This window comes from Procambarus clarkii, chromosome 68 (genome assembly GCF_040958095.1).
Source record: "Procambarus clarkii isolate CNS0578487 chromosome 68, FALCON_Pclarkii_2.0, whole genome shotgun sequence".
Lineage (NCBI taxonomy): Eukaryota > Metazoa > Arthropoda > Malacostraca > Decapoda > Cambaridae > Procambarus > Procambarus clarkii.
This window is the reverse complement of record NC_091217.1, coordinates 9,644,054-9,668,169: the sequence shown is the minus strand read 5'-3', so window position 1 is coordinate 9,668,169 and position 24,116 is coordinate 9,644,054. Positions and strand designations below refer to the sequence as shown.

The window sequence follows — 24,116 nt, the reverse complement described above, 5'->3', positions numbered from 1 at the left end:
CCCCAACGACATGAAAACATCAATATAAAAAACTATGAGTTGTTCCAGATCTGAAACCTATATATATTATGGGCAGCACAAAACGTCCACCAGATTGTAATTACCTAAGTGTAGTTACAGGATGAGAGCTACGCTCGTGGTGTCCCGTCTTCCCAGCACTTTTTGTCATATAACGCTTTGAAATTACTGACGGTTTTGGCCTCCACCATCTTCTCACGTAACTACTGTGCGACACAATGGTTGCTAAGATCAGGTTGGGTTATCGTTACCTGTGGCAGGTGGCTACAGGTGACGGATCTCCCAATCCTGAGCACTCCAGGTGCAAACTCTGTGAGCAGGAACTGCGGCTTGATCTTACACACTACATCACCGAATGCCCAGTTATTAGACCATTCAAACCCGTTGGCATGAGGTACCTGGAGCTTTGCAATTACTTTATTCACTCGCGCGTTCTTGAGGATATTCTCATAATGCACTCAAAATTTGCTAGTGCAGGCTACTGAACAAGTGGACCTGTATTACTAACTATCCTGCGAGATGGGGATTCTCAGTATCATTGCTACCTTATTCACTCTTGGCTTCATGATATCCTCATATTGCACCCAAAGTTTGTCAGTGCAGACTACTTATCACATGCCTCTGTATGACTAACCATCGTGTGTGATGAGGATTTTTAGCATCATGTAGCTAGTTTTTTGGACACACTGTACTTTCCTGCATATAGTCTAGGGTAGCTGCACAAATTCAGATGTACCTAAATGTATTAATAAAAAAAAATGCGTACACCCTTTATATACTCTAGAGTAGCTGCATAAATGTAGATATACAGTACCTAAATGTGTTAATACAAAACTGCGTAGATGCTGATGCATATAAGTATGTTATGTTGGTTGTTAACTTTATGTGAGCTTAAAACTCTCCCATCAATGTTTCTACGTTCGCCAGTAACTTGGTTTCGTTTTTTCTTGCCTATTGTTCAGCATTAGGTTTAGATATGTTAGGCTAGGTTCACTTAGGATAGTTTAAGATAAATTTAGTGTAGTAAACTATAATTACGTTGGGAAATTCAATTTACAATTATATTCAGAACCGGGTTTCGAATACACAGGCTGCGTTATGTTGTGTGACCATGCCTCAGAGGTATCATCTGTCTTATGATATATCTTCCCATAGGCCTGCACAGTAATATAAGATGAATTACAATCGATCATGCTGTGACTTAGCCAGTGTTTCATATTTTATCATATTTTAAACTAACACAATATTGGCCATATTAAGTTTATGTTATGTTCTAATTATAACAGCATTCCCTTCATAATGCTGTCTTAAAAAGTTGAATTGTTTTGCCGGATATTGTAGGTATCTATTGATATAAAAAGTCGTCACGTTAACTTGAGAAGCCTAGTAAGGAGCAAAAATAGCTAAACTGAAATCTCTTCACTGCCTGTTTTGCTAATGTTCGCGTCGATCCAATAGAATCACAAAACAAAAAAATACGAAGCCGAAAATGCCAAGACATTATTTCAATTCAAAATCCGGCGGCTGGTACTTTTGACAAACTGCCGGCTTCATATCCCCGTCGAGGCCACTAGAGAGATTGTGACCCTTAGGTAAATTAAGATAAATATTAGTCCTTTAGACTGGACAATTAATCAAGCTTATTTCCTTTAGGCTATAGCATGAAATATTGTGAACTTCAAATTTGGATTTACTTGTATTTTACATTTTAATCAACGCATTTCATCTTATTTAATTTTATACATAACCTCATTGAGGCAGTTATGAACCTTATTCACCCAGTTGTCAACTTCATACAACCATTTGAACCTAATGCATCCAGTTAACAACCTCATATGACCAGTTATAAACCAACATACATGCAGATGTCAACCTCACTCTACCAGGTATCAGCTGCATAACCAGTATATACCTCATACGTCCAGTTTAGTTATTAACCTTGATAAATTGGTGCATAAGGTATAAAATTTACCAACCTATTTACTAACCTCATACAACCAGCTATGAAACTCATGCACACATTTATCAACCTCATAAAACTAGTTATGAAACTTACTCATTTGTCAACCTCATACAACCAGCTATGAAACTTATGCACCCAGTTATCAACCTCATACAATCAGTTATGAAACAAAGGCATCTTGCATATGTTTGGTATTGAAACTCTTGAAGAAGTAACTCATATTTTATTGTTGATCTCTGTCACATTGCCCATCTTTGATACACACAATTGTGCTGGAAATAGGACCTTATATTTATTAAATCACATATACCGAAAAACAGTAAATTATGAATTGCAGTATTCTTAAATCTACACACCTAAGGTTGTCTGTTAATATCATGTAACTTAAAATGAATACCCTGTATAGAATTAATAATGGTTCACTTACTACAGAAAATTAAATATAATCATAATAATTTTTAATTAAATTGAATAAATATTTTCTTGCTCACCACTTTATATACTCATTAGATATGTCATTACCGACTAACAATTCATCCCGTGCAAACGCCAAGCTCATCAACCCGGCGGCCGTCCCCATACACGGCTGTTAATATTAGTCATCGTGTAATAAAAAATATTAAACAATTTAATATTATTATATATGATTCTCGAGCGTCTTGATAAGCATGTTAATGCTAAATTTGGAGGAATTTTATACTTTGGCAACTGCAAAAATCAGGAAAAGTCAAATTGACTAAATAAACTGTCTTTATTTTTGCCCGTTATGAGTTCAAGTGTATTCAGCACCTACAACTTTAGGCGCTAAAGCTATATATATTGGACAAATGCAGAGTTAAAAAAATCGATTCTAATTTTGCAATAATATTAACAAGTAGTTTTATAAAAATAACAAAACCATACATGATTTGTGAAATTACCGCTTATGATATATATTAACACTAGCTAGCATTTCTGTGTGGAACATCACACTATACCAATACTTCTTTTATTGCATTGTGAAGTAAATATAATAAAATATAAATAACAAATCAACTATCACTTAAGTGTTACTCAAGGGGATTCTAAAGATAGACCAGAGTCTTAACCTATAAGAAAAAGCAGCTATAGTAACATCATCTGGTGGCCACCTTGATTTTATTTTTAATTAATTTATTATAATATTATTTTCGAATTTCGAAGAATCGATGACGGAGTTCAGGAATATTAACCTAACTTCAGGCAACAATTTGTTTCAGTTGTAAAGAAACAAAAATTATTATTTACAAGATGTTTCTGAGAGTGACCCATAGTTTTTATTTTCCGTTTAACAGGTCGAATGCTAGTTTGATATCTGCTCCTGTGATCGAGTCTTCACATTTGCAATTCTCTCAAAAATTATTTCTGTTTTTATAAATTAAACAAAATCAATAATGTACTTGTATATTCGTAATAAATACAAAGTACTTAAACTGATAATTTGACGGCTGTGATGTTTTCCAGAGCCAAGAATTCATTTTCTTACATTTGAGTACATCACATATAATCTTTTATTTACGATTAATTGACAAATTGAAAGTAAAACATTTTAAGCAGATGGATGGAGTTTCACATAGGTGATATACAAGAGAAATCAACCCATCAAACTATCCTAGTCTAAGGTGCGACCATCTTCAAGGGCTCATACATATATTTTTCCATCCTATATAACTAGAAAGGTATTTTTCTCATATTTAAATTGATATTATAATACAATAGTTTGGTGTATAATTATATATACGGCAAATTAGGTTACGTGCTTTGATTCTTTTGTAAATTATCTGTATTTACAATAATTGTGTGAAATATTTAAAAGAAATGCACTTGGAACTAAAAAGTAAGTGAATCACTATCTAGAAAAGTTTTAACGTAATCAATTGCAAGAAGTTTGTAAAGTGTTTTTCATTCTTAAATAATGGAGCTGCTGCTGGATTAAAACAAGTGGTCAATGTTTTGAAGATGGGCTAAGATAGATTCTGTGTCGATTCAAAACAGGGAATAAAAGCAGGTTAATAATCTTCGATCATTAAGCAATCAAGATCATTTAGGAAGTTTGATACAAAATAATAAAATATAATAGTTATCGTCTCGTAAAGTTATTACTAAATATACTGTACGGATCTATTTTTTTTATTAACAAAATCTAAAATAATGATCTTGATAACATCAAAGATTTGAACACTACTTATTAGAAAGTTCCTTCATGAACAGGTGATAACTATTCGCCGCAGATGACAATATGTAACACTGAGGTGCAACTTTTAGAATGGTGTTGAGCTTAAAGCCTATCAACCGTGGGATAAGGTCACCACAAGAGCTTACTGACCAACCAGCAAGTGTTCTTTATTTCTGAACATAGTTCAGAACTATCAGTTTATATACACTGAGAGGATGGATACACCTCTCGGCATATATATATATATATATATATATATATATATATATATATATATATATATATATATATATATATATATATATATATATATATATATATATATATATATATATATATATATGTCGTACCCAGTAGCCAGAACGCACTTCTCGGCCTACTATGCAAGGCCCGATTTGACTTATAGGTCGAGTGATTTTCTTTATTTTCAATAAATTGTTTATAGTTAGTTTATTTGAATTATTATTACTATATTATATTAAGAACATAAATTACTGACTAAGTTGAGTTTGTTTAGGTTAGGTAGGGTTGGTTAGGTTCGGTCATATATCTACGTTAGTTAAAACTCAAATATAAATAAATTAACTCATACCAAATGAAATGGATAGCTTTATCATTTCATACGAAAAAAATATAAATTCAGGAAAACTTGGCTTATTAGGCAAATCGGACCTTGCATAATAGGCCGAGTTCTGCGTTCTGGCTACTAGGTACAATATATATATATATATATATATATATATATATATATATATATATATATATATATATATATATATATATATATATTTATATATATATATATATATATATATATATATATATATATATATTTATATATATATATATATATATATATATATATATATATATATTTATATATATATATATATATATATATATATATATATATATATATATATATATATATATATATATATCCATGTGAGTAGTGTTGGACGCTGACAAGCGCCTTACAGTGCATTTGCAGTTTATTATTATACAATAAATGGAACATTACTGGTGGTATGTGTGTGTTGTGACGGTGTGTGTAGCAACAGCGTGCTGCCAGATAAGTTTTGCTTTCTTTACTTTGATCTACAAATATTGTGAGGTGAGACATGCTTAAGATGTGGTTCACAAAGTTTCATATGATTATCAATACAATAAATAATTGATGTACGTAACAATAACATATAAAGAAGTAGCATTACATATTATTTTGGCCTGTGAGATATGCATTTTCCAATGTTTTTATTGTTCATGCTTTTTCTAGAATACGGTGTGCATCAAAATATTTGGTTCAATCGTGACCATTTTGTGAAAATATATTGGAAACGTCTAATCAAAACATTATCAGACATCATTTCTAACGGGATTTTTTTTGTATATATATATTGATAATTTAGCTAAAGCGAACATATAACAAAATGAGACTATTTGCTAAGAAACTTAAAATCGAAGTGGATTTTTCAGTGATGTTGAACAATTGTTACGTCATCCACCAACACTATTACGTCGCTGATGGCATACGAGGCGCCGGCACCACTTGTTTACTGGTATTTGGGGCGACAGTACCACTTGTTCTCTGGCGCTATTGGTATGTGAGGCGTTGAGACCTCTTGTTTTCTGATGCAGGTGGTGTGTTGGGCGTCAATATCACTTGTTTATTGTCGTTGGTGGTGTGTGAGGCGTCAACACCACCTGTTTATTGGTGCTGGTGGTGTGTGAGGCGTCAGTACAACTGGGTATCTACAGCTGGTGGTGAGTGAGGCGCCAGTACCACTTGTTTGCTGTTGCTGGTGGAGGGTGAGGCACCAGCATAACTTGTTTATTTGCGTTGGTGGTGTGAGGGGTGAGTACAACTTGTTTGCCGCTGCTGGTGGTGTGTGAGTCCCCACCACCACTTTTTTATTATTTGCACTGATAGTGTATTATAATACGCCATGATGACTTGTTTACCATGGGCTGGTGCATACCGCCCATGGCAGACGACTATGGTTATAATTTTATATCATACAAAATTATACCATATGCTCCTGTACCCTTTAAAATGTAAAAACTTCTGCTTATTACTGGGAGATTATTTATTATTTTGGTCTGTACTGATTTCTGATGAATTCCTCGGTGTTGTTATTCGATTGGAAGGATAAATAGTTCCACGCCTTTATATCCCTGAGGCAGGAGTGTCCACAGCCTCGCCTCCACAACACAACAGCTACCCACAAAAGACATTTTCATTTGTATAGTTTGTTGCTTTTACATACAATTTTAAAGGATTCTTTATTGATGGCCCCACTTTTTCATTGGCATATATATATATACATATATATATATATATATATATATATATATATATATATATATATATATATATATATATATATATATATATATAAAATGGTTAAAGTATACTTACAATATAAATAAATATTCATATTAAGGTGTTACTCTGCCAAAGTTTAAGGTATTTTATATTACGTAACCAGTAATAAATACGAGTGTTACAGCGAGCAGCATTGCCTCAGGCGCTGTCCTCGGCGGCAGGAGAGCGCAGCCGGAGGTCAGGCCGCAAGTCCAGGTTGAGGCGGAGGTCGGGACGTCCTAGCAGGTCATGTCGGAGTGGGTACTCCGACAGGTGGTCCCTGGCGCGTGTGAGTTCGTTATCACGCAGATCAGCGGGGTCTGGGGAAGAGTCGTGGTGGTAGTGGCGGTGAAGTGGCAGAGGGGGTAGTACCGGTAGTAGTGGAGGCAGAAGGTGCGGGTAGGAGAGGGGTAGAAGCGGAGGGGCGAAGCGAGAGTCCCCATACAAGGGAACGCGGGGCAGGCCCCCACCAAAATATGAGCTTTGGTGAGCGGGTGGCGGCACTCCACTGCTGGTTAAGGGCGTAAAGGCGGACTTGGCGCTCCCAAGACTCGGTTTGGGCGGCGAGAGGGGACGGGGAGGGTGTTCTGAAGGGCGGGGCACGGTGATGCCGGCAGTTGGGCGGCGCAACGCTTCACCAACAGAGAGAAAGTGCTCGATGGCTCGCAAGAGATCCCCTCCGCATCCTGTTAACACCAGCTCTAGCACTCCGCGACGTTCACTAGGGAAGATCCTCATTAATATATCTATACCATCCAGGGTACCTGGATCCTCCTTCCGCGACTCCACCGGACTCTGGCACACCATGGTTGTATCCCTGCTTGGCTGCGCCTCGCCGGGACCTTCATTGGCACTCTGGCTCTCCGCGGTCGCAGGTCGAACCTCTCCTTGGGACACTGTCGGAGGGGGTGAGACCTGCTGAGACTCACTGCTGGACTGTGAAGATCCGCTGTGTGAGGTGATGAGAGGAGAGGTGTGTGTTGACATGTGGGGCGAGGTGTGGGCTGACATGTGAGGAGATGAGTGGGAAGACACATGTGGCGGAGTGTGAGCAGGATCATCGTCGATAGGTGTGACCCCGGAAGTGGAGGTAGGAGACATGGCAGGTGAAGTGACCACTGTGCCAGGGGATGCCACGCTCACCTCACTCCTCGATTCGTCTTCATGACCAATCTCACCATCTGCGGAGGAAATAGTGTCAAAAATGAACCGCAACCAAGTGGAAACTTTAATATGTAAACACTGCTGATAAATATAAACAATTACCTATCGATTAAAAGGTTCCGAAAAATCAACATACATTATATGCTTTGAAAATTCACCTGTCACTAGAGATCATGAAGAAACACAGTAAAACCAACCCACCCACACACACACACACACACACACACACACACACAGTTGAGAGGCGGGACCAAAGAGCCAGAGCTCAACCCCCGCAAACACAACTAGGTGAGTACACACACACACACACACACACACATATCATGGAACCCCCCACCTAAAGAAACACATTAGTAAACTGGAAAGGGTTCAGAAATTTGCAACGAGGCTCGTCCCAGAGTTGCGAGGGATGGGATATGAAGAACGACTGAAGGAACTGAACCTGACTACACTAGAAAAAAAAGAAGGGAGCGCGGAGATATGATAGCAACATATAAAATACTTAGGAGGATTGACCGAGTGGAAATAGACGAAATGTTCACACGGAATACCAAGAAAACAAAGGAACATGGGTGGGACCTGGAAACTCGGATTAGTCATAGAAATGTTAGAAACTTTTCTTTTAGCGTGAGAGTAGTGGGAAAATGGTATGAACTAAAGGAGCACGTTGTGGAAACAAACACCATTCATAGGTTTAAAACTAGGTATGATAGGAAAGTAAGACTGGAGTCATGATTCTAAGCAACCGGCGGCTAGAAAGACGGGATCTAAGCTCTTATCCTGTAACTACACTTAGGTAATTATTCTCTCTCTCTCTCTTTACAACACTGATGACTTAACCAGCACATGCCTTCAAATATATTCCTTAACCTTAGATTGACTATAAGCAACCTGAAAACAATAAAACAGACTTTCAACCAAACTTCATAAACCCCAGATAATACTTAACAAGCATATATCGTAACACATGATCCCTCATGTGTTGCATTATATGGATAACGTCTCCGATCTCTCCCTATCTTCTCCATCACATGAATGACTCCTCTACGTTCCATTAATAAGCACCTACAGCCGAAACATTATTTGCAAATAGTCTACTCTCATCTTGGTGTATTTCTACATCAGATGTTACTACCATTCAGTGAGTGCACCTCCTGTTGATGTAGATTTGACTATATGTAAACTCCGTCAGCGAAACTATTAATATAAGAACATAAGAACGAAAGAAACTACAGAACGTCTACTGGTCGGCTGTTCGGTCAAGCGAATTGTATCGTCAGTTCGGCCATTTGGTTAAATGAGTTGTGTTTGACGGGCGTACCTTGTTAATGCTGTTCACTACCGGGTATTTATTATCCAGGTTTTTTATGTATTAAAACATCCAGTTTGTAAACAAAAAATCGTGTTCCATTAATTTGATGTATTTAACACCATTAATAAGGGACCTCCTAATTAATATTCAACACCTTCATAAGGGACGTTTATAATTCTTGGGATTGACTTTATCTTTCTTCTCTACATACGTTCAAGTGAATTATATCCATTTTATAGTACGGTGACCAAATCTAAACTGCGTAATTAAAATAGTTGTTTGGTTATAAGCTTTAGACTTTGGTTGCATTCATTTTAGAGTAAGTACGATAATAACAATAAGAAATTGGTTTTTGAATGACGTGGACAATGAGAAGAAAATTCACATATTTTAATGGATATTATATTACAGTATTTTTTAATTATCTTAGTATTTTTCCGATATCTAGATATTCGCTTGAGCGGTTATCTCATCTCTCACGAATTAATATTGTATCGTATTTATTAAGTGGAATGATTTTTTCTTCATTAATGGAAAATAATAATAATAGTAATAATATTATTATTATTATTATTATTATTATAAATTGATATAAATCTAGTTTAGTATACACTCCCTATATAGGATATATCTCCATATCACAACCACATGCACTTAACATTCTCTAAAATAAACAAGCCTTTTATAAGCGTTGGCGTGTGCTTTGTTCCATTCAGCAGTCTTGTGGATATGTGTAAACTCTTCTGTTTGTGCCCACAACTCTCGTCTTGACTTAACAATTCACACTGTATCATCTGCATATCCTAATATTCCAGCTTTTGTTGCCATCCGCTACTTTTACTTAACTACGGTTCGAGCACTGACAGATTTCTCTCACAAGCAAACTTATTATACCGAAAAGCCCTCTCACGCTGACAGTATTTCACCCGCTTGACATTCACATTAAAATAATAAAGAAGCGTGTTGACTGCGGAGCCTCGCGCAGGCCCTTGCCGGAGTCGTCAGCATGTCTCTGGATCCACCTGCTTTTACACAAGCTTTTGGTGGCCTCAATAAATCCTTCAGCTAGACGTGGGTCATTGATCCAGTCAACGTGTTTAATGTTTAATGGTGTTGACCAGACCACACACTAGAAAATGAAGGGACAACGACGTTTCGGTCCGTCCTGGGCCATTCCCAATCGACTTGAGAATTGTCCAGGACGGACCGAAACGTCGTCGTCCCTTCATTTTCTAATGTGTGGTCTGATCAACATATTTCAGCCACGTTATTGTGACTCATCATCTGCAATGTTTAATGGTCCTCCCCGCAGCCCTCTTTTTATATACGAAGTAATGTACGTCACACGCAACAAGTTTTCCGCATGTTATGTGACTAATGCTCAGAAGAGAATTAGATATTAATTTTAAAACTTGATTACAATATATAATTCACTTATTTCCACTCCTCCTCATTAGAGGAGAATTTATCTTTGCTGACATAACAAATTCTTTACACAATAATATTTCGTATTTATTTCTTCATACTTTACTTTTCTTGAAGTCGTATCAAGTATAAAACAACCCATCAGCCTGTTCAGATAGTACTTTTTATAACTATGTAGACCATAATACATACATAATGGTAATGGACAATTAGAATTTGGTACTGTTCACTTTATAGTCCGAAAAAATAAAGCTAAAAACTAAACTTAAATATTCCTAGGCCTAGTATAGCACATATATGTACTATATACATCAGATAGCGGGTATTAGGCCTAGGAAGGTTAGGTTTGGTTTTCTTTGCAACTTCAGTACAAAAACGTTTCCGGTTTGTCCAAATTCAATAGTACCGATGTCTACTTTCTAAATGCCTTTTACGTCAATATATGTACGATGATCATCATAGTTACTATAAGTACTACCTAAACAGGAGGATGGGCTGGCATAAAAACAAGGTTGTGTCACATTATTGTCTGGCTTACTGCACCTTACATGATAAACACTCCTCTGCTGAGCTGATAAAATGAACGCCCTCATACATTCGTTATATTAGTTAACAAGAATTTGTTTGCCTGATTTAAATTTTATTGATTCATTTAAGGGAAAAAATGTATCATTGTAAGTCTTCAAGTATCAAGTTTAAATATTTAGGTGAATAAGCTTTAGAGTAATAGAATGTAGTTACAGGATGAGAGCTACGCTCGTGGTGTCTCGTCGTTCCTTTGTCATATGACGCTTTGAAGCTATTGACGGTTTTGGCCTCCACCAACTTCTCACTTAACTTGTTCCAACCATCTCTTTCTTTATCAGAATTCATTTAAAGATTTTCCACATAATGTGTAGGTTGTATGTGTGGTCTATTATTTTCTATTCCACATTTTAAAACGTGGCATTTATTCACATTAAATAATATTTGCACCATACACTTATTTTGTACATGTCTTCTTGGAGGGCATGACCAATCGTCTAAGATTCTTATCTTCCATAATAGCTTGGTATATCAGCAAACATGTTCATATAATTTTAGATTCTTTCATGTAGATCATTTACATAGATAATAAGCATTGCTAGTGCTAAAACTGAACCCTGTGGTGCTTGCGGGGATTGAGCTTCGGCTCTTTGGTCCTGCCTCTCAACTGTCAATCAACTGGTGTACAGATTCCTGAGCCTACTGGGCTCTATCATATCTACATTTGAAACTGTGTATGGAGTCTGCCTCCACCACATCACTGCCTAATGCATTCCATCTGCTAACTACTCTGACACTGAAAAAAAAATTCTAACGTCCCTGTGGCTTATTTGGGTACTCAGTTTCCACCTGTGTCCCCTTGTTCGAGTACCCCCTGTGTTAATAAATTTATCTTTGTCTACTCTATCGATTCCTCTTATAATTTTGTAGGTAGTAATCATGTCTCCCCGAGCTCTCCTGTCTTCAAAGCGACGTTAGGTGCATTTTATGCAGCCTTTCCTTGTAACTCATGCCTCTTATTTCTGGGACGAGCCTAGTGCATACCTCTGAACTTTTTCCAGCTTAGTCCTGTGCTTGACAAGATACGGGCTCCATTATGGGGCCGCATACTCCAGAATTGGTGTGTGTGTGTGTAATTACCTAAGTGTAGTTACAGGATGAGAGAGAGCTACGCTCGTGGTGTCCCGTCTTCCCAGCACTCTTTGTCATATAACGCTTTTAAACTACTGACGGTCTTGGCCTCCACCACCTTCTCACCTAACTTGTTCCAACCGTCTACCACTCTGTTTGCGGAAGTGAATTTTCTTATATTTCTTCGGCATCTGTGTTTAGCTAGTTTAAATCTATGACCTCTTGTTCTTAAAGTTCCAGGTCTCAGGAAATCTTTCCTATCGATTTTATCAATTCCTGTTACTATTTTGTATGTAGTGATCATATCACCTCTTTTTCTTGGTGTGTGTGTGTGTGTGTGTGTGTGTGTGTGTGTGTGTGTGTGTGTGTGTGTGTGTGTGTGTGTGTGTGTGTGTGTGTGTGTGTGTGTGTGTGTGTGTGTGAGAGATACAAAAAAATGACACCGGGCACATATGAGTAAACAATAGACTGTATGAATATACGGTAGTGTGAAGTAGTAAGAAGTTACACATCGTATTTAGATATGCTCGACGTATGGTTTAATAGAACAATACGGTGGAGATGTGCTGGGGTGACGGCGCAGGCGCGCTTACATGTGGGTGTTTGGCGTGCGGACCCTCAGGTTGCGTGAGTATGGTGTGCGTGCGAAACTAAGTGAGGGGGACCACCATGGTAGGCGCCCAGCCAGCTGATCGGTGTAAACTCCGGCCGGACCATCTCGGGGCAACAAGACCCAGCTGCCGTACACAAACACCCTCCCGCCTCCCGTCTGGCTCACCTTACACTACCTCCTGAAGGCGTTTTTACCCGTCAACTTAGTAGGATTTCCTTCCCTAGACGAGTGTGGGGTTAGGCTTGTGTTACCCCCACAGGCCTCCATTAGCGGCTGGCGAAGTGTAAGTGGCGAACACTTAAGAAAAACATCCTCGCGCTACAGTAACTACCACGGAGACAAGAGAAGGAGGATGGATGGGGAAGAAAGTAGAGGAAGAATAATAAGGAGGACGAAAGGGAAGTGAGCGAAAAATACTGTATAAGAAATATAGAAGAAGCAAGTAACAGTTTAAGAAAGCAGGCTGCAGGAGGCTTGTATGTCACTTTTCTTTTGTGTGTAGTAGTAGAAGGTAATTAGTCGCAAATACAAAACAGACTTTCATGTGTAGCCACCACTGGGCGTGCCAGTCAGATTAAATATGGGTTTAATAACGGTGATATTGGATACAAAAACTTGTGTATTATCAAATTGCCCTTTAAATATTGTAATAACGTAAATAAATCTTAACTATCTCGTAACTATTAATACACACGCAAGGCTCGTGTAGTGCAACTCCCATAAGAGATCTTCACTCATTCTCAACATTATACCCAATCGAGTGAATGAGTAATGAGGCTCATCTTTATTCACTCTCACTTACGTATGAATAAGCACTCTCCTTTTTTCACTGTGCATTATAAGTAATAGTAATTTAAGTAGTTGTTGTAGTAGCAGATTTCGCCGACCCCAAGACAGCTTTCCTTTGTTTTATATCTTATAACACGGCCGACATACCTAGCTGGACCTCGACAACTCCATGACTGAAGCATTTTAGTCTTCCACTAATGCCTTCCATCCTGCTCCTGTACGATGTTCTCACCAGCTGCCAGCCATGGCATGTCTGTATGCTGCTTTCACCAGCTGCCTGCCATGGCATGTTTGCCTGCTGCTTTCACCAGCTGCCAGCCATGGCATGTTTGCCTGCTGCTTACACCAGCTGCCAACTGTTCTTTGTAACTTTACCATCTTCGGAGTCTTATCCCTGATCTTCCTCATATTGTTCGACTTAAGCATGTCATATCGTTTTTGTGTATCATACCAGCGTTGTTGAGCTATTTAACATTATTCATATTGAGTTATTTAGCGCTATTTACCGTCGTCAGCTCGCGCACTGGACATATGGCGACCTTGGAAGACACGCTTCACATCTAATGTGAACAAATATTTAACAACAATCGACTTAAGAATGGTCCAGGACGGACCGAAACGTCGTCGTCCCGTCACTTTCTAGTGTAAAAAAAAAGTGGGTGGTTTGGTCAAAATATTTAACAAGTATTCTTTCATGTTCACCGGTTAATTCTTACACTTAAATGCGTAAAAAATCAATCGAGATTTTAAAATCTCCGACTGTTCCACCTCTTGCTATTTTACCCCATGCATAAACCCTCCTTTTTTATACCCATATATCATAAACTTTCAAGCAACGATCTTGCATATTTCTCAGGTCACACTGAACTTTATATTACACTTTCAGAAACTTGATATTCGTTGTGTTCTCGACAACTTTATCTTAACCATTCAGCTAAGCTAATTCTTCGAGTAGGGTAACATTTCACCATCTATTTACAGCAGGCTAGTAATACAGCATCATCATACTGTAGGCTAGCACTACAGTATCTGCATTCAGTATGCTAATACTACATCATCTATATACAAAAGCCCAGTACTGCAGCATCTATATACAATAGTTGTATAGTGGGTATTGTATGTATGCAGACGAATTCCTACATCCACCAACACTCACACAGACACACTAAACTATTCATCATTCTTCTACCAGGCTGTAATATTTAATTCCTCAGATCGAGGTCTGTTTCCACCCCTGCTTACATTCTTATCATGCTGTATAGTGCCTTATGTCCCAGTAACACCCCAGCTTATATTGTCAACACCCCAGCTCTCCCTGTCAACACCCCAGCTCTTCCTGTCAACACCCTAGCTCTCCCTGTCAACACCCCAGCTCTCCCCGTCAACACCCCAGCTCTCCGTCAACACCCCATCTCTCCCCTCTCCCCGACACCCCAGCTCTGCCCGTTCCCCCCTCCCGGTGATACAAACAGAGTCAGCGGGCGCACAACGGGAAGGTGTCACTTAGCCGTATTATTGGCCGAGACGCTCCCTCACCCTCCGAGACGACCCGTGTTGCTGGGAGCTTACCCCACAACAAGGTCGCAGTGGTGTGACCTTACCGTGTAATATTTCCTCAGTAGGCTCGGCTTATATAGTAGCAAGACATGCCTCACAAACCCTTTTGAGTTCTATGACAGGTAGCCCGAGATCACACAGGAAAGAGTGAGGTGGACAGACTATTATTCAACTGCTAGAAAGCCTTTACCATTTTTCCCCTCACGAGAGACTACTGAATATAGTAGAAAAACAAGCTGGCATAAACAACGGAATGCTAAAATAAATCGGAGAATAAACAACAAACAAAATAGACAAAATAACAGTTTAATAGGTAAAATGGACATACAGTATTTATCATGCGTCAAAAAAGGATCAGTTCTATAAACCTTCTTGCTAAAAGTTTATGTAAATGATCTACGCAAAAACATTTAATCCCTCTTGTCGATGTTTAAGGATGTTGAATGGAAACCTCAAGACGAATCTAGAATATCTATAGGGCCTGTCTTTCAAATATCAATTAGATTTCAGCCCCCTAATGTGCAAGGTAAAAGATGAATATACAGTTGAGAGGCACCTTCAACTACAGACTTGGGAGTTGACATAGAGCCAATCCCATAACCAGAGACACACATAAATTAAATAACTGCAGTAGCAAATGCAAGCTTTCAGGAACTTTGATAAAATATTTTTCAAAATATACTGTATAGTACATCACTCACATGATACAAGTACTAGATTATAGTACTAGCTTTGATTATCTTTACCAGATAATCAAAAGAAAATTTACAAAATTCAAGAAATGTGCAACAGACTACAAGGACAGACTCAGTGAAATGCGCCTTATGGTGCTTGCGTGTAAAATGCTGGAAAAAGTAATCAAGTTGAGAACAGTAGAACATTTATAGAGAATACACTGTACTTTGTAGTGGAATGTCAGCATGAATGTAGTGGAAAAGTCATACCTAGCCAACTTGATTGAGGTCTATGGCAAGGTTAACAAAATACGACGGAAAAAACAGATTGGGTAAACTGAACATGTTAAAAAGCATTTGATACTGTTTATTAAAAGCTGGTGTACAAGAAAGTATTTGGGAATAGGCATAATCTTAACACTAACACCAGAGGCACGCATTTACAGCATAATATCTGTAGCATTTTGGAAGTCGACAAACATCAGAACACCTTAATCAAACTAAATCATTACTCCTTAAAGACATTCTTTACAACCCCATGTAGGATCGATACTAGAATACGCAGTACCGGCCTGAAATCCGCACCTCGTAAAACTCAAAACCAATATTTAAAATTTACAGATGTCTGTAATAGGGTTAGTGCCAGAGTTGAGAGGGTTAAAATACGAGGATAGGTCAAGGGAATTAAATTTCACAAGAAAGTGGAGTGGATACGATCACAACACAGAAGATACTGTGGGAAAATACAAAAGGTGGACTTTCACAGCCACTTTAAACAGAGAAAAAGTAATAGGTGGAAGCTACAAATGAAAATCAATCGAAGGAAGAAATGTTCAGTAAGAAATGTACTGATAGTCAACAAGTGGAATGCACTGAAAAAAGGAAGTTGTGGAAGTCACCTCCATTCACAACTTTAAGGTCAGATTTAACATCGAATTGAACGTTAGAAAAGGTTAAATTAAATCGGCACCAATACAAGAATGTTAGCAGGCGGGGCATAAAGAGCTAGATCTCACTTCCCTGCAGCCCTGTGTCAGGTAAGCACTACCATCAACGCTCTAAAACGCACTGCCTCGCCCAGTCTGGCAAGTCTGCTGACAAGGCACATCTGGGGCAAGGTGACAGAGGAAACATGTCTTGTGCGTCAACATCTTTAAGTAGCTTATTTGTGATGGAGTTGAGGGCGGTCTGGGTGACACTTAGAGCTAAGAGTCGACCTCAACGACGCAGACGCGAAGCGGGAATTGTTAGAGGCTTCTCTTGTAATTGTTTAATGTATAATACCAATCTCATTATCTCCATGGTTATGTTCATCACCGCCATTGTTAGGCATGCTCTTCATCTCCAGCGTTAGGTATACTCATCAGCATCATTAGGCATCCTCATCACCTCCATGCTCTTCAGCATGCATGCTCATCATTCATCTTCATCTTCAGCATTCATGCATGCTTAAGCATGCTCTTCATCTCCGGTGTTGGGCGTTTTCATTGCCAACAACCAGTGCCAACTATCATCTTCATTATCATTCTTAACACATGTCCCTTACTTAATCATCTATATTTACTTCATGATTCTTTATTATATACTTTTATTTTCAATATAAATATTGTGCCATCACCAGTAACATCAATTTCATCATTATCAAAGCAAATTAGAACCCGAAACGTAAGCTGTTTCGGTGTTTCTTTTCTGCATCTTTATTATCTTATTTATCTGTTCATATAACAGAAGATAATGGAGCTGCAGAAGGCTTATTTATCTGGTGGTTTCCCGTGTACTCCTCCTGATTGGTCTGAGTTTTCTTTTCCTTCTTTTTTTTATTTTCGTGGTTTCTATGTCGACTTTCTAAAGTATTTTACATTGAAACCATGTTTTGACGCGAGTCATATTTTGTAGGAAAGTCAACTTTTCCCCATATGTATTACGGAATCACATTTTTGTGTTCCATTCATCTCACAACAAACATTGGAAAATTTACTGTGTTAAAGAACAGGTGACGTTTAGACAGATATTGTAATCTTAGAACTAATAATAACAAATTACATTCGTGGTTAAGTTTACCGAGCAAGCGCAGAGAGCTGTGGAACAAGCAATTCATTTGGCCATGTATTTGTTGCATGAGTTACCTTAGCTGCAGAGCAGGTGCTTGGGGGGGGGATATAAATAATTAGGTTTACCTTTGACCAGTGGTTCAGTGACTGGGAGTCCGAAGATGGGTCCCTGTGGAAGGAAGGGGCAGGTGGTGCCCGTGGCCGCCACTCTGAATGTCATAGCGATGGCGTCTTCCGCTGCCTGTTGCCTCTTCAGCGCCACCTGTACGAGAACAACAATACCATTATTTATCCACTATATAGAGAATTGTAACGTAGAATCGGGCAGAGTTTGGATACCATAAGCATACATAAGCAAGACCGAGAAGTCAAATATAGAAAAGGAATACAGACGCTTAAACATTTGTGAGAAGAGTGACAAGAAAATGAAACAGCCGCAAATTTCCAACTATGGAAACTGAATCTACATAAAAAAAATCGGAAGAAAACAGAAACTAAAGCGCTTATATAAAACGGAAAAATTAGCAATTCAAGTAAATCAAAAACATTGTATATGCAAATCCAAAAATCATAGGCGTTAACAAATTTAGCTAAACCCTGAAAACACCCAGTAAGAATTCATGTTTAACTATTCGACAGGGACTGTAAAGCAGACGATGCTGTATGATTTTCATGAGCTCTTCATTACTACTAATCATAAGTCTGATACCAACAGAAATCTTTGAGATTTAGGCAAAGCTAGTACCGGGTTGCCCGTGCACTCGGCTGAGGTCTGACTCCTGGAACTATACTTATAGAGCAATGCAGGCTACAACACATCTGGATACTGAATGTAATATGGAGGAGCTTACACAGGCGAGATCCCTGAAGCTCTAAAAACTGCGGAGGTAACAACGATAAGTAACTACAGAGGAAAAAGATATTTTAAGAAAATGAGCACATCTGCAGCTATTTAACACTACAGCACAATCGATCAGAAATAAGCTTAATTCAGTGAGCCAGACCTACTTGCGAAATCAATATAAGAAAAATACTAATTGTGGCAATCTTCCATCGTTCTGACCTCACCTCTCACTTTATCCTTTTATAAGCACCTAGGTACCCCGTGATTCTATTAGATTTAAAATTGTATTTGATAAAAATAAAATACCTTTCATTCATATTATTTTAAAGGAATTATATCCTCAAGAAGGTTCCATCAGAAGCTGGGATTTGTGGGCATTTATCAGCCGTACAACAGTGGCAACAACCTCCCCTTTGGAATAGTCACTGGTGGTTATCTTGAGGTTATCTTGAGATGATTTCGGGACTTTTAGTGTTCCCGCGGCCCGGTCCTTGACCAGGCCTCCACCCCCAGGTACCTATTTACTGCTAGGTAACAGGGGCATCAGGGTGAAAGAAACTCTGCCACCAAAGGACCACGCGTCCAGTGTTCTGTTCTCCCTCAAAATTTGTGAATTTGAGGGAGCCGGTGGCTCAAAATTTGGGCCACTGGTTACCCAAAATTTATATTTATATTTAGATTTAGTACCCGAATTGCCAGATGATTTATACAGATCATCACAGTTGTGGCTGGAATGAACAAATGTACAGCCAACAACTTATTGTGTACAATTAAGAGTGATGCGACTACTAGCGGCGACCTGGGGCCAAATTCACGAAGCAGTTACGCAAGTATTTACGAACGTGTACATCTTTCCTCAATCTTTGACGCATTTGGTTACATTTATCAAACTGTTTACAAGCATGAAAACGTTCCAATTAACTATTGTTATTGTTATAAACAGCCTCCTGGTGCTTCGGAGCTCATTAACTGTTTAATAATTGTAAACAAAGCCGCTAAAGATTGAGAAAAGATGTACAGGTTCGTAAGTGCTGGCGTAACTACTTCGTGAATTTAGCCCCTGGTCTCTTTATTATTGTAGTCTCCTACACTGACAGCTGGGTGGACAGCGCTTCGGATTCGTAGTCCTGAGATTCCGGGTTCGATCCCCCGGTGGATGCGGAGACAAATGGGCAAAATGTTTCTTTCACACTGATGCCCCTTGTTACCAAGCAGTAAATAGGTACCTGGGAGTTAGACAGCTGCTACGGGCTGCTTCCTGGGGGGGGGGTGTAACAAAAAGGAGGCCTGGTCGAGGACCGGGCCGCGGGAACGCTAAGCCCCGAAATCATCTCAAGATAGGGCCTACACAAAATTATAATGCAGCCCAGTCGTACTGCCGCTTGTTATAAAGACGAAGAGCAAACAAATAATTTGTCGGTGACACATTTGAATTCGGAAGGTAAGATAACTATCAGGAGAAAATGCTAAGCCATTACGACTATATAGCACTAAGAAGAGATGAGGATTACGATTTGGGATGGGACGGGGGGAAGGGAATGGTGTTCAATGCCTTTTATTATTATTATTATTATTATTATTATTTTCTACCACAGACGTGGCCACACATTTACAATGCTAACTAGCGTATATACACTTTCTTCTGTCCTCCATGGACAGGGTGAAAGATTTGTCGAACATACAGTTCAGAGATTTATTGAACAACCACAGAAGGTGATCGTAGTGCTTTTACAATGTTAGGCTAAGCTACATACGTAAATATATAGATACATAGGTTTATTAATGCATTAATGTGAATTTATTCAATGCCTTGGACGGTCGGGGTTTTTAAATGCACGTTAATCATATTACATATAAAAGAAATTACCTTGAACACTGTTTACGTAAGACAGACGTAAATGTATGTATTTATGTATGTAGGTTACATTACCTTTTTAAAAAGCACTACAATCATCTTCTGTTGTTGACTGTTCAAATAAATCACTGAACTATATGTATAACAGATCTCGTACCCTGTCCATGGAGGATACAAGAAAATGTATATATGCTAATTAGCATTGTAAATGTATGGCCACGTCTGTGGTGAAAACAAATACAAAAGACTTCAGAGTTTATTGCGGTGTCGGGAAGAGCTCATCGATCCCGGGCGCCGCGCCAGCCATCTTGTGGGTTGCTGCTGCCTCTACCCATCCCTTCTAACCAATTTTTTTTTATATTACTTCTAAGCTGCATCACTTATGAACCCATCCCTGCCCTTGTGTTGCAGTGCACAATAGAAAGTTGTTTTTACATATCCATACATTAAAACATTGATTGTAACCATAATATATATGTGCTTCAGTTTACACCTTAAATCTATTGTCTTATGTATGACCCTCTGTCCTACGTGACAGTGAATACCAGCATTATCCTCACTTTAATAAGGCATAATTGAAATCCTCAGATTAGGCAAAATTGTAATTAATTTTGTCAATAAAGATGTTAATAATAATAATTCTAACCAATACTTTACATAGCGCTTATTTCCATTATGCATCAGCACCGGTTCCTTTATGACGCACCAAATTACCTTATGCTTCATACGTTTTTCTACTAATAGATTATTTTTTATGGACTACATACCTCAGCAAAGGCAGGAAGACAAACTATAACTCTTGATTTGAATGGATATTTATAAATTAGTGGTTACAATATTAACAAGGTCCTGTCAGTACACAATATATGCTACATATATATATATATAATATGATATATACTGTACGTAGCATATATTCTGCTCCTTACAGCTTCCTATCATGCATACAATTATCATACATTCCTACATACATAAGAATTTGCATCCCTCTTAGATAGTATTTATTCTCTTGTTGCAAGTAGCCTGCTTCATGCAGAGGCACTGAGCAAACCTGTATGTGCTTGCTTGCTTACCCACCTCTTCCTTCAGTTTATTCACCTTGATCACAGTTCGTACTCTGTTCAGATGTCAACAGGTCATACTGTAGCAGCCTGTAAGTCTTACATAAGTATTTGATATATATATACAGTACAACTAGTAAGCAACTGGCTAAGCTCAACAGAAACAGATTTAGCTGCACTAAAACTACCTACTAATACACTGAAAAACATAGAAGAGATAATTTTATGTGACTCAAAGCCAGCCCAACACATACTTGAAAACTCAATTTACAAATTAGATAGAATCTCATATTACAACTATACTTAATATAATAGATGCACAGTGCAAGGGAAACCTTTACATGTCGTGCTGTCCTCAACATCCATTTTTATTACTGGAGTTAAATGCAGACAATAATTATATAATTAATTTCAATTTGTCAAAAGTTCCTTGCATGATTCATTGGTGTGCATCCTCCTCAAAATTGTTTAAGGCATCAGTACTGTGACAGCAATGAGTCTATCCTCTATAAATCAGTTACAAACATCAGGAAAGGCTAGGCCCTCATACTGACAACTGTGGGACCCTCACCGAGAATTTTTCCTTAAGCACTCACTTATCGACTGTAATACCTTGACTATCTCTCTCTCTCTCTCTGCTTGTGTCTCCAACATGTACACTGTGTCATGTAAAGTACCGCATCAAAGATTTTCAAACAGTCCGACTATGTTCAGTGTGCCCCATCCTTCACTGTCCTGTCTGAATTATGCCGCTCTGTCATACAATTTTATCAGATTTCTGAGGAAAGATTTGCAGTTCCCGAACCCATGCTCGTTTTTTGTGTTGATTTTGCGAGTGCTCTGGATAAGTTATTATGTTTATGTGTACTTAAGGTTCACGTGAGACTTGATCTGATATCGACTACTAATTCTGACTCTTTATTATCCTAATCAGTTTGGCATAATCAGCAAAAAATGACATGAATGAATCTACTTTCTCAGATCGTTTATATAAGACCCCACTTACATAACCTATCGAAGTTGATGATCATTAGGCCCATGAAACGTCAGTATTGCAATATAGAGTGTAGTGTCTTCAGTAAGAGAACAGGTCGGACTCAGTCTTCTCCTTATATGATTGCAGCCTTTCTTAACTAGTTTTTGGCCTTCGCTGCTTTCCATTTACGAACTTTTGTGTACTCACCTATTTGTGCCTGCAGGATCGAGCTACTAACTCTTGGACCCCGCCTTTCTAACCGTCGGTTGTCAAATATACTGACTCCCGACTCATTTTCCCCTATCATATCTACTACATATATTTATCTTAACACACATCCCCAGGATGGAGCCCGTAGCACCGGTCTAAATCCCAGCTACCTGTTTACTTATTTTTTTATTTTATTATTATTTTCTACTACAGACGTGGCCACACGACCTGTTTACTGCTAGGTCAACAGGCGTATCAGCTGAGAGAAACTCCCTATTTGTTTCTACCACGGCCGGGAATCGAATTCGAGCCCTTGGGACTACTACCCCCCGCCCCCCTGAGCGCTGTCTATTCGTCTACCAGGCTGTGTACGTGCGAACGTATGTACTCACCTATTTGTGCTTGAGGGAGTTGAGCTTTGTCTCTTTGGTCCCGCCTCTCAACTGTCAATCAACTGGTGTACAGATTCCCGAGCCTACTGGACTCTATCATATCTACATTTGAAACTGTGTATGGAGTCAGCCTCCACCACAGTTTCACCACCACCTCCACATCACTTCCTAATGCATTCCATTTACTAACTACTCTGACACTGAAAAAATTCTTTCTAATGTCTCTGTGGCTCATTTGGGTACTAAGTTTCCACCTGTGTCCCCGTGTTCGTGTTCCACCCGTGCTGAAAAGTTTGTCTTTGTCCACCCTGTCAATTCCCCTGAAAATTTTGTAGGTGGTTATCATATCTCCTCTTACTCTTCTGCTTTCCAGGGACGTGAGGTTCAGCTCCTTCAGCCTTTCCTCGTAGCTCATACCTCTCAGTTCTGGGACAAGTCTGGTGGCATACCGCTCAATCTACTCGAACTTTGTCTTGTGTTTAACTAGATATGGACTCCAGGCAGGAGCTGCATATTCCAGGATTGATCTGACATAAGTGGTATACAGGGTTCCTGAACGATTCCTTACACAAGTTTCTAAAGGCAGTTCATATGTTGGCCAACCTAGCACGATTGTGTGTGTGTGTGTGTGTGTGTGTGTGTGTGTGTGTGTGTGTGTGTGTGTGTGTGTGTGTGTGTGTGTGTGTGTGTGTGTGTGTTTGTCTCACAGATATTAGTTGCTTTTAGAACATTAAATATCTACAATAACATAAATTAATATACTTTTCAGTATAAAAAATATATAATTGTTGCATATAAAAGCTCCAACAAGACATAGGTCACTTTGGTTGGTGCATGGTCCATTTCGATCAATGTTGACATTGGGTAATCGTGAAACACAATATTACTGATAGTGTCTCCACTATACCTACGCCTTTGATGTGATCTAATTGATGCATAAATGATCGATACAATCAAAGTATTTGGGTTTTTGCGTCAGCATCACGAAGAGGAGGAC

General features: G+C 38.6%; 1 protein-coding gene across 1 annotated transcript in view; it reads right to left on the bottom strand.

Moving 5' to 3' along the window:
• Nucleotides 1-6,545: 6,545 nt before the first annotated feature.
• LOC123774704 (doublesex and mab-3 related transcription factor 3, truncated) overlaps nt 6,546-24,116 on the bottom strand; it is a 37,475-nt gene continuing 19,904 nt past the window's right edge. Inside the window, exons 3-4 of the mRNA XM_069311018.1 lie at nt 17,908-18,043; nt 6,546-7,721 (exon numbers count right to left, since the gene is read on the bottom strand). Of these exons, the coding sequence (XP_069167119.1) occupies nt 6,700-7,721; nt 17,908-18,043 (1,158 nt within the window). The 3' untranslated portion in view covers nt 6,546-6,699. The remainder of the gene's footprint in view (nt 7,722-17,907; nt 18,044-24,116) is intronic.